Below are 12,433 nucleotides of genomic sequence, written 5' to 3' on the forward strand. Positions count from 1 at the left end.
TGGGGGTGCCTAACCCTCCCGGGGGGGTGCCTAACCCTAAGCCCTCCCGGGTGCCCTAAAACTTACCCTCCCCCCGCGGCTATCCACTCGCCGCGCCCGGCATCCCTTCGATCGAGATGCCGGGCGCCTGTCTCCCGGCATCGGGGAAATGACAGGCGTCTAGCTATAGATACCCGGCATTTCACCCTCGCTGGGATATGACAGTCGGGAAGCCGGCTGTCGGTATTAAGGCAGCCGGTTTCCCGATTGTATACCCTTGATACATTGCCCCTATTATCACATCCATAGCAGATAAGTTACCTAAAGGCAGGGATGGACTGGTGCGGTAGAATAGCCCCTGCATGCTTCCGTGCGTGTGCAAGAAAAGGGGTGTGGCCACACGACACCTAGTGTGTCGCAAATCACAGCGCCGTGGTCTTGCGATACCCCCCCAATCTCCCTGCATGCCAGCCAAACATAGCGCCAGGAGGCAGAGCTTGTTGCCCAGGTTTTGGGGCCAGACTGACCCATTACACCGTGACTGCTTCTGGCTTTTGCCAGATTGGCCAGTCCGCCCCTGCTTAAAGGCCAATGCAGAGCCTATATGCAGAATGTTTCTTGTGTGTTTTCATACTGTGCATGCTCCAGAACTGGGCATACATAAGTACAGGGGATGCATTTTAGCTGCAACTCCAATGGCTTAACTGAGCTGGAACGGAGCGTTCTCACGTAGGCAATGTGAGGGTATGACGATGTAAGTGCGGGATATGCGGTACTGAGCAGTTGTATACATTTGTATGTTTCCAAACTTTCCAGGTGCATCTTTTATACCAAGTATAGACTGGTGTAAGTGAGCCGTGATGATGGGGGCTATCAGGGCTGTAACTAGGGTAGTGCGGCCTGTGCCATGGCACAGGACACCGCAGGGCAGGGGGCGCTGTTTAAGCCTGTCAAATTCCTGTTTATTATCTTTCTCACTTGTAGCAGCAGCAGAGTTCCCGGGAGCGGAAGCCCAACAGCGCTGGAAATCCCGATCGTGGATAGGTAAGTACTATCTAACCTAACCCCCTAACCCTCCTTAGGGGTGCCTAACCCTAACCTCCCCCCCAAGTGCCTACCCTAATCCCCCCTCTAAGTGCCTAACCCTAACCCCCCTCTTCCCCACTGCCTAAACCTAAGTCCCCCCCGGGGGTGCCTAACCCTCCCTCCCCCTAGCCTACCCCTAACCCTCCCGGGGGGGTGCCTAACCCTAAGTCCCCCCGGGTGCCCTATACCTAGCCCTCCCCTCCCGCGGATGTCTGCTCGTGTTGCCCGGCATCCCTTCGATCAGGATGCCAGGCGCCTTTCTCCCAGCATTGGGGAAATGTCAGGCGTCTACATCCCTCGCCGGGACATGACAGTCGGGAAGCCGGCTGCCGGTATTAAGGCAGCCGGTTTCCCGATTGTATACCTCCTCTTCTTTTATCCCCAGTATCTCCTGGCCTCTCCTATCTCTTCCCTGACCCTTCCCCATGAGGCCATGGCCCTTTTTTGGCAGCGCATCTTATGTCCCTATTTGAAAAATAGGGGTGAGGGGGCGCCAATGCTCTTTCTGGCACAGGGCACCAAAAAGTCTAGTTACGGCTCTGGTGGCTATGAAACGCAGAGCGCGGTCTGGCCGCAGAGATACGTACAGCTCTGCATACGGGTGAATTTCCGCATTTTCTTCCATGCAAGCAGCGCTGGGGTATCTACGGGGTATCTGCGGCAAGTTGCATTGAACTCCAAGCCCTTAGGGGATAGGATAGTCTAATCAATAATTATTTATGTATCTGTACAGTGGTGAAAGTGGGAATATAGAGGTGGCCATATACTAAACGTGACTGAGGTGCGGCGGAGGAATCGGTATGTATGACCACCGGACGTCAGACTGGCGGTTGAAATCCCGATGCCGGCAGCCTGATGGGTGAAGATCCCGAGGTAAGTAGGCTATCCCTACCGCTTTCCCTCCCTAACCCTCCCTTAGAGGTGACTAACCCTAAACTCCCCCCCTAGTGTCTAACCCTAACCTCCCCCCAGGGGTGCCTAAACCTAACCCCCCCTTCCCCTAGCCTAACCCTCCCGGGAGGGGGGTGCCTGACCCTAAGTCTCCCCGGAAGTCCCTAAACCTAACCCCCCCTCCAGCGACTAAGAGGTCCCGACGCCTGGCTTATCTTCATACGGTATGCCGGGCATCAGGATTTCAGCGGGTGGATAATGATAGGCGTCGGGATTTCGATGCCTATCATTAGTCCCATGCCGGGATTTGACAGTCGAAATGCCGACCGCCGTCTTCCTGACTACATACCGCGGGGGATGCTTAGCCCCAGAGCTTTAGGGATTTTAAATAAATTTTAGCCTTAATTTTAGATGCTTTCTAACAGTATTTACAAAGATACAAATACAAAGTGATAGCACTTAGGGACCTATTTATTAAAGTTGTTATAGATAAAAATGATGCAGAACAGCGATTTCCACATGATTTATGTATCACGGCAATTTACCGAAAACAGAACGTACAGTAAGAGATATCACAGACACCTCCTGCACCCAGCTAAGCAATGCAGGATACGGCAGTCGCCATTTCTTAAAATGGGGGCTGCGGTCTGCGCAGTGGTGTAGCATGAATATCCTGTGTTGCCCATGTCACGTTTTTCACTTAGGGAACAGATATATAGGAACACGTACATCATTAGAGCCGGTAGGCGCAGGATCAACGACTTTCTTAGCCTGAGGGCTTTATTTAAGAATGCGTCAAAACCCCTTATAGGACTATCTAAGGTTGGTTATGTGCTCTTGGTCTGATTCAGACCCGGACGCTACGCTACGCTGCGCTCGCATTGAGCGATTTTCCGAAATCTGCGCATGCATATGAGTCGTAATGCGCGTGCGCGAACCAGTCATTGCGATGGTAAAGTACTCGCCAGTCGGGCCACTATTTTGAGTGACAGATAGTGCCATTTGTGGGTGGTAACAGGAGAAGGTGCTTGAAAATGGGGGTGTGGATGTGCGAACGCAGGCGTGCCCGACCGTCAGAACGGCGTTTAATGGGTGTGCATAATTAGCAAAGTAGCGTCATTACACACGTGACTAGGTTGTATTTTAGCCAGAACTGCTCGCAATGTTGTGGCGGGAAAAGGCTACCACAAGCGCTGCGAGCAGCTCCGATGGCTCTCGATGTTCCCGATTAATCCTACAACTGCCGGAGATGACGTGTGTTGTGAGTGGCAAAGGGGCGTCTTTATACAGGTGCGAGCGCATAGTGCGGCCGCTCACTATTACTTAATGGGCGGCTTTACGCGACGCAGTGCGAGCGCATGATTTAAATAGCCGGCCCCTTTTAGCCAGCGAGCGGACGCAAATAGCGTCTGGGTCTAAATCAGGCCCTCTGTCCTGTATTTAGCAAACAGCTAAAGATGGCGTCAGCAGTGCGGTCCGCCGGCAGTAGGGACCCAGCAAAAGTCTTTACGGCTTCCAGGCATTACTGAGTCTCCACAGGATGGAAGTGTAATGTGCATGCGGTCGCCGACAGCGTCAGTCTGCCAGCGACACAGCGAAGGACGCTGTTGGAGGAGGTGGACACCTAGGGACCTCTCAAGAATGGGACGTTATGTTAAATAATAACGGCATATTCGTAAGTGATATTAAACTAGTTTAGTTTTTATATGGAACCCGTAGTGTACCCACCAGCCACAGGTTTCTCATTCCCTCAGACTTCATTGACAGAACAAAACGTGCAAGAGAAAAGATAACTATCTACTGTGTTTTATTCTAAATCCAGCCCTACCCATTCAGGTACCATTTCACCATTTGGAACACTGGGCCTGATTCAGACCCGGACGCTATCCGCAGTGCGCTCGCTATTGCCGGTGGTTGGTAATCTGCGCATGTGTATGCATTGCAGTGCATCTGTGCGCAAACTACACAGTGCATTCCCAGATCCCTCGCTCGCACAGCAAAGCCAGCCCAGCAGAGTGAGTGACAGGAGAGGCCGTTTGTGGGTGGTGACAGGGGCAGGGCAGTAGTAACGGGGGGGTTGGAGATGCAAACGCAGGTGTGCCTGAGTGTTTCAACGCCGTTTTAGAGGCGTGCATAATTAACAGGCAGCGTCATAGTAAACATCACCAGCCATTTTTTTTACTCTGTTTTCCTCGCAATGCTTGCGGTAGAAAAAAGCTACCACAAGCACTGCGTTCACATCCAATAGTGGTCGATGTACCAATGTTTTCACAATCTTCCAGGAGATGATGTGGGGCAGTGGGCGTCTCTGCATTCGCTAAGGGGAGTCTGCATACACAAAGCGAACGCTCGTACAGGTAAGATGGGCGTGCTTATGCCTTGGCGAGCGATCGCTCCCTGCCGCGTCACTTTCAAATATTGGCATACGCATTGAGCGAGCGTACGCTCATAGCGACCGGGTCTGAATCAGGCCCTCTGTCATGGGTTTGCCTGTTTAGTATTATACAACTGTTTTTCCACTAAATCTTATTTACTAATGTCTACACTTGATCAAATGAATGTTCACATTATAATTGCAATGAATTCTGTAGCTCCGATTGTTAATTGGCTGACAGGCCGCCGTTGGCTACCACAAATGTTCGCAATTTGCACCAGGTTATTGCATACGCCTTAATGTTTACCTATATAATAAGTGTAATCTCACCTTCTGTGTATCCTGGCCAGCAGTTTGGAATCCTTAGTCCAGGTGATTGTGGAATCAGCATGAATTTCCCCAAAGTGACAAAATAACTTCAAGTTTTCAGCGCAGTCGGGAAACATCTCTGCCTCGATACTATGTAACAACTGGGGAGCTGCAAATACAATAATATAATCATAAAGCTATTTGTTAATACAAAGTTTTTTAAGTGCGTTTAAATAAGGTCAAAGCAGTTATTTTATTCACTTTTTCATCTTTCGCACCCATTTTCTGCAGGTCCCAGTTTTGAAATGAGCAAAAAAAGAGCATTCTCTAGCCAATCAGATCGTCTGAAAATAAGTGTGGAAGCTAGCGACCCATCCACTTGTGCGATTAAATGAATTCACTCACTGTAACAAGTGCAGTGTTCTTTAAGGGGAGTGGTATGATATGTCAATATTCATGATGTCGACATAAGAATGTCGACATGGTCATATTGTCAACACTGACCATCTCAACATTCATCAGGAAGAAACTGATGAAATGCCTACGTGATAAAATGTTGACATATCGTCCCTGGTGAACCAGCAGTGACTTACCTGCTGCCGACGGCTGCAGTGGCTCCAGCGTCATCTTCCAGGTCCCGGCGGTCATGTGAGTTCCCTCTCAGTTATCTGACGGAGCTGCATTACGGTGAGTATACCTGCCCTATCCCTAATCCTCCCTTTAGTGCCTATACCTAATCCCCCCATAATTGGTGTCGACTTTATAACACTGTTATCAGGGCTGGATTAACAATGGGGCGGGTGGAGCTGCAGCTCCAGGCCCTCCCATTAAAACAGGCTCACAGGATCCAGTCAGTGCAGCAGAGGCTGGTCGGTGCTCTTCCACGTGCCCGAAAGGGGCATGACTTAGCAAATGGGGTGTGTCATCGCTCTGCAAAGCCATGCCTCCATGTGTGCCAGTCTTGGGCCCTGTTCTCGGTACACATGGGGGATGTAGTAGGTATTACCGCCGGACGTATGGCCGGCGGTTCAAATCCCGACAGTGGCAGCCCGGCAAGGGTGAAAATCCAGATCGTCCCTAAGGTAAGTATCACTAACCTAATTCTACTCACTAACCCTCCCTTAGGGGTGCCTAACCCTAACCTCCCCCCCCAAGTGCCTAACCCTAATCCCCCCTCTAAGTGCCTAAACCTAACCCTCCCTTCCCCGCTGCCTAAACCTAAGTCCCCCGGGGGGGGGTGCCTAACCCTAACCTCCCCCTGTGGGTGCCTAACCCTACCCCCCCCTTCCCCGAGCCTAATCCTAACTCTCCCGGGGGGGTGCCTAACCCTAAGTCCTCCCCGGGAGCCCTAGACCTAACCCTCTCCTCCCCCACGGCTGCCGGCGCCCGGCTTGCCTTCGTTCGGTATGCCAGGCGTCGGTCTTTAGGCGTCTGGTTAATGACAGGAGTCGAGTTTTCAACGCCTGTCATTAATACCACGCCGGGATTAGAAAGTCTAACTACATCCCCACATGGGCTGACCCAGCGCTCCAGCAGCTGCTGGGGCAGCCCACAGTCTCTCCCCTGCCTCTCTCCATGTCCTGGCTTCACAGTGACACCATCCGACGGGGTGACACCAAAATAGCAGGGCAGCTCTGGTGTGGTATCACCTGGTGTAACCCGCACCCGCTAGTGACGCCAGTGCAGTGCAGACCGGAGAAAAACTTTTATCCTGTCTCTTCCAACAGCATTCCAATGCTCTGCCCATTCACCCCTCGGCCGGCAGATCCGAAGTTCCGTTAATGACCCCCCACCACCGAAGCTCGGCCTCCATGCAGTTCAAAGCTCCGCCTCTGAGTGCGTTAATCTCAGCCTCCAGTCACGCTAAGCTCCGCCCCCTGATCTGTTCACAGCTGTGTCCCACGAGTTGAACAAAAGCTCTGGTCATCTGATGCCCTGCCCACTCACCCCCAGACAGCACATGCGAACACCTTCTAACTACGAGTTGATAGAGAGGGAAAGAGAGTTACGGCGGGATGTACTAATGTGGAAAATGCGGTAAAACCCCCAAAACTGCCATTTTTAAGGGATGTATTGCATTTTCCAGATGTACTAAGCACCGGAATGCATCGCCGGTGTGTAATGCCATTGGATCCCTCCCATCACCCATCGTGGCCCGCGGCCTTACAGAGGGACTTATGGGTGTTAAACCCGGAAGACCCTCTAACCAGGGGCATCGCAAAGGACAGCTCTTATCGGGAGAGCGGTCCTTTGCGATGCAATTCGCATTTCTAGGTACATACCGCGGTAATCGATGCTAGTACATCCCGTACCGTCCAGAGAGAAAGATATGGTTCCCAATACTGTATAGGGCACTTATAGAGCTGCACTGTGACCTCATTGTCGACCTACAGTAATGATTACAGTACATCCCTTCTATAAATACAACAGGAAGACACAGCTATAATAAAATAGCTGCCCTCTGGGAGATCCTGGAGGAGAGGTCTAGTGAGCAAGTACAACGACATTCTGCAGCGCGATTACAGAAAAGTGGGCGGGATGTGTGCGTATGACCTGCTCCTCAGTGTATCTGGGAGAATGCCCAGCTCATTCCAGGGAGTGTAGAAGGTAATACCGCCGGCCGCATGGCCGACGGTTCAAATCCCGACAGCGGAAGCCTGGCAGAGGTGAAAATCCCGATCGCTAATAAGGTAAGTATAACTAACCCTATTTTACCCCCGAACCCTAACCCTCCCTTAGGGGTGCCTAATCCTAACCTCCATCCCAAGTGTATAACCCTAACCCCCCTCTAAGTGCCTAAACCTAACCCCCCCTCCCCCGCAGCCTAACCCTAAGTCTCCCGGGGGGGTGCTCCACCCTAACGCCCCCTTCCCCTAGCCTAAACCTAACCCTCCTGGGGGGGTGCCTAACCCTAAGTCCCCCCAGGAGCCCTAAAACCTTACCCTCCCCCCCTGCAGCTGTCCGAGCCCGGCTTACTCTGGTTCGGTAAGCTGGGTGTCGGGCTCCTGACGTAGGTCTAATGATAGGCGTCGAGTTTTCGACACCTGTCATTAGTACCTTGCCGGGATTTGACAGTCGGGAAGCCGGCGGTCAGTATTTAGACCGTCGGCTTCCTGACGACATCCCATTCCAGGAAAGTAGGCCAATAGGTATATATTCATAATAAAGACGAAACCCCTCTCACTTGGCTCCGTCAGATGGAACATGGCAGAAGGAGACCTCTCTGAGAATCGTGCAGGCACCCTCCTCACTGATCATGCTGTCTGCATGCCTTTGCTGTTCACATGGGCAGCTGCGTAAATCACAGACCAAGGATAAAGCAGGTGCTCCCAAGTGACCCGTTTATACTGCCTCTGGTGTTCACACGCTCCCGTAGCCTGAACAATGCTTACAGCAGTTTGCTGCCATTCACCTTCTGTTTGGAATGCAGCAAAAATGTTCATCTGTGCAAACCCAAAGGGTGGAGAGATCGGCCGTATAACGCAAGACACACATGTTGCCTGGCTGCGCTGTAGTTATCCCAGGGCCATAGTCATATGGCAGGCTGTCAGCTGTGCTGCACATGCGGTATGCCCTGGCCCAGAGACAATAAGCCATTCCATATATATCCGGCCCCTCCTCCATAGATCACTACTCTATATGACTCTCAACAAAAATGATATCCAGTCATATAGCTCTGTGACATCAATGTTATATAGGCCCCCATTTATTAACGATCGCAACCGCAATGTGATGCAATGACATTACTGCCCATGATCGCATTGCAATATGCCATCATAGTGCCTGGATGTATCATCCAGTACATGCAGGGACACTTGCTCCGAAAAGGAGCCCGTCCCTGCGATGTGCCCGGAGAGCTGCACATGTGAGGCCGCCATTGCCAGGGAGGATTCTGGAGGAACTCTGGGTCTCATTCAGACCCGCTCGCGAGCGCTGTACGCTTGCAAGCAGGTCAATGGTGCCCAAGTGCGCATGCGCACGACGGAGGGAGCTCCGTTGTGCGCATGCCCGAGACCCGGCGAGCGACGGGGAAGCTGTCGCTCGGGGTCTCGCACCAAAGGGGGCGTGCTGTCGATGGTGAGTAACAGCACGCCCCCTTTGGTGGGTGTGCCGGGGGCGTGGCTGCCAGACGGAGGCGTTACCATGGGAACGCCTACCGTCTGGGTCCGGCCCCACTGACATCACTAGCGATGTCAGTGGGAGTGATTTTGGCTCTGATAGATAGAGCCAAAATCACTCCAGGGCTTGCGGCAGCGAGACTCTACCGCAGGGTCTTGTCGCAAGCCCGATGGTCGCGATGGTCTTGACCATCGCGACCATCATCATGGACGCTCGCATAAGCTGTGGGTGGTAACCCACAGCTATGCGAGCGTCCAAGAGGCCGCTCCAAGTTGAGGTAGGAAGGCCCTGATTCAGAGCAAGCGCTCTGGTCAGAGCGTCCGGCTCTGAATCAGGCCCTCTGCCAGCAGACTATACGTAGTGTAGCCCATAGGCTACAGCGGCTAACGCCATCTGCAGATACAGTAGCTGCGGGGGCAATATCCAGAATGCATCGCATTCCGTATGTCGGTAAATTTGGCAGCAACGCATCCCCCATAGAAACCTATGGGGGATGCGGCTGCCAGCGGAAATGGAGGGATTGCAGCGGGTATCGGAGATAACTGCCGCTGTCCCTGCTTCATGCATCCGGAGGTTAACTCCCCCGAAAACTGATGTTTAAGGGGATATAGCCGCAAATATAGAAGTGGACCCTATAAAACATCAAAGTATATAACACAATGCCCGCTCTCCAATATAACCTACTATATCGCCCCATGCGTCTGATTCAGCAAGGATCGCAGATAGGATTGTGTGCCCCTGTAGGCTGATTGTAACGCACTGCGCATGTGTCATAGCCGCAGATCGCATGCGCGAATGCTCCACTGTGATCGGGACTACGATCGCAGTGGCTACATAGACCCATCACAGAGCGACTGACAGGAAGTACCGTTTGTGGGTGGTGATGTGGGCGGGGGGGGGTCGGAGAAACATAGGCGTGCCAGTGCGTTCAAATGCCATTACAGGGGCGTGCATAATTAAGCCCCTTGCGACGGCATATGCAGCCTGAGCTCTAGATACCAACAGGACGTTTAGCAGTTTGTGAGTGAGATCAGCTCAACCACAACTGTGCATATGGGTCCCATGTTACTCGATGTGTTCGCTATGTTGCCAAAGTATACGGATGTGGGTAAGGGGAAGTGGGCGACCTTATGTTAGGCTGCAATCGCAATGCGAATGCAAACATTTGCATATCACCGCTGATATTAGCAACTGCGTTACGTGCGTATTAACAGAATAGTGATCCTTCATGAATCAGGCCCAGACTCTCCACGTCTCTAAAAAAATTTCAAACTGGCTCTCACGACCAACTTCTTTATCAAAGCCTTCCCGTTCTCATCCTAACCCACTGCTCCACGCAGGGCAAAAAAAATTATCTGGTATCCACACGATTATTTTTAAATGATCACTTATCCAAAATAATTGTTCCGAGTTGTTTTTAAAACTACTACAATTATCCCTGTCCCTAAAACTACGTCTATTTCTGGCCTAAACGATTTTCGTCCTATTGCTCTTACTTCATTAATCAGGAAGTGCTTTGAGCGATTGCTTTTGGCACGCCTTAAGGGTGGCATCCCAGAAGTCTTTGATAGTTATCAATTTGCATATAGATCTAATAGATCTACTGAAGATGCTGCCCTTATGGTTCTTCACAAGGTATTGTGTCATCTAGAGAACAAGGATTCTTACGCTAGATTGTTGTTTGTGGACTACAGTTCTGCTTTCAACACTGTAGTACCATCCTTACTTATTGCTAAACTCCAAGCAATTGGTTTTGATGTGCCTATCTGTAATTGGCTGTTGGATTTCCTCACTGACCATTCGAAGTTGATTAAGTTGGGAGATCTGCCTTCATCTCGAATATAGGAGTATCCCATGGTTGCGTTTTAAGGCCCTGATTCAGACCCACTCGCGAGCGGCTGTCCGCTCGCAAGTGGGTCGATGTTCTGCACTGAGCATGCGCACGACGGAGGGAGCTCCGTCGTGCGCATGCGCCAGAAGCGACGAGTGAAGGAAAGTCCTTCGCTCGTTGTGTCTGATCAAAGGGGGCGTGCTGTCGATGTTGATTGACAGCACACCCCCTTTGGTGGGCGTGCCGGGGGCGTTCCTCCCTGACGGGGGCGTTCCCACGGGAACGCCTCCCGTCAGAAGCCGGCCCACTGACATCACTAGTGATGTCAGTGGGAGTGATTTTGGCTCTGATAGAGCCAAAATCACTCCGGGGCTTGTGGTTGAAAACCTCAACCGCAGGCTCCGGCTCGCAGTTTCGATGGTCACGACCATCGCGGCCATCAAACTGCACGCTCGTATAGGCTGTGGGTGGTGACCCACAGCTATACGAGCGTCCAGGAGGACGCTCCATTTTTATGGAGGGCGGCCCTCATTCAGAGCGTGCGCTCTGCTCAGAGCGTACGGCTCTGAATGAGGGCCTAAGTCCCTTTCTATACTCTTTGTATACATCAGATTGTGTCTCTAGTTCAGAATCAAATCTCATCCCTTATTCTTGTATGGTGTTGAAGTGGAGCGGGTTGGTGGTTTTAAGTTTCTTGGTATGGTATTAATTTTTCTGAGGACTTGTCATGGTCTTCGCATATCTCTTCAGTGGTGGGAAAGGCTCAGCAATGCCTCTATTTTCTTAGGAAACTAAAAGCAAGTGGATTATCTTCTTATATTATATTTTTATATTTATATTTTTATATTATATTTTCTTCTCCCCTGTATCTGGAGAGGAAGTAATGTCCCTCATCCAGTCCTCCCCCCCTTCCACCTCCCCCCTTGACCCTATCCCTTCACGTCTCCTCCACTACCTCTCTCCTTCTGCCTTCTCCCATCTTGCCCACCTCCTTAATCTCTCCCTATCATCAGGCACTGTCCCATCTGCATTCAAACATGCCCTTGTCTCCCCCATACTAAAAAAAACCTACCCTTGATTCTAACACTCTCTCCAACTACTGTCCCATCTCTCTCCTCCCTTTTGCCTCCAAGCTCCTTGAGCATGTTAAACCTAACCCGCCTTACCACCTTTCTTTCCTCCCACGCCCTCATTGACCCTTTTCAATCTGGCTTCCATTCTCTTCACTCCACTGAAACTGCCCTCACAAAAGTCAGCAATGACCTCCTTGCTGCTAAATCCAAGGGCCACTTCTCTCTGCTCATTCTTCTTGACCTCTCTGCTGCTTTCGAAACTGTGGGTCACCCTCTCCTTCTGCAAATCCTTCACTACCTTGGTCTACGTGACACTGCCCTCTCCTGGCTATCCTCCTACCTCTCTGACCAATCCTTCTCTGTCTCCTCTCATGACTCCACTTCCCCCCCAAAGCCTCCTGCAGTAGGTGTTCCCCAAGGTTCTGTTCTTGGACCTCTCCTATTCTCACTCTATACATCCTCACTAGGTGAACTCATCAGCTCTTTTGACCTCCAGTATCATCTCTATGCTGATGATACTCAGATCTACCTTTCCTCCCCTGACCTCTCTCCCTCTCTCCTCACTCGTGTCTCCAACTGTCTCTCTGCCATCTCTTCCTGGATGCCCCAGTGATTTCTTAAACTTAATATGTCTAAGACTGAGCTGATCATCTTCCCACCCTCCCACATAACCACACTTCCCACCATTTCTTTATCAATTGATGGCACAACTATCTCCTCTAGCCCCAAAGTGCGCTGTCTTGGAGTTATCCTGGACTCCTCCCTCTCCTT

The 12,433-nt window shown here is 51.4% G+C and overlaps 1 protein-coding gene across 1 annotated transcript in view; it reads right to left on the reverse strand.

The window, feature by feature from the left end:
• Nucleotides 1-12,433, reverse strand: part of ALPK2 (alpha kinase 2) — a 124,978-nt gene that overhangs the window by 37,486 nt on the left and 75,059 nt on the right. The window contains exon 4 of the mRNA XM_088476475.1: nt 4,661-4,808. Within this exon, the coding sequence (XP_088332601.1) occupies nt 4,661-4,808 (148 nt within the window). The remainder of the gene's footprint in view (nt 1-4,660; nt 4,809-12,433) is intronic.

This window comes from Taudactylus pleione, unplaced genomic scaffold (genome assembly GCF_031769625.1).
Source record: "Taudactylus pleione unplaced genomic scaffold, aTauple2 ptg000189l, whole genome shotgun sequence".
Classification (NCBI taxonomy): Eukaryota; Metazoa; Chordata; class Amphibia; order Anura; family Myobatrachidae; genus Taudactylus; species Taudactylus pleione.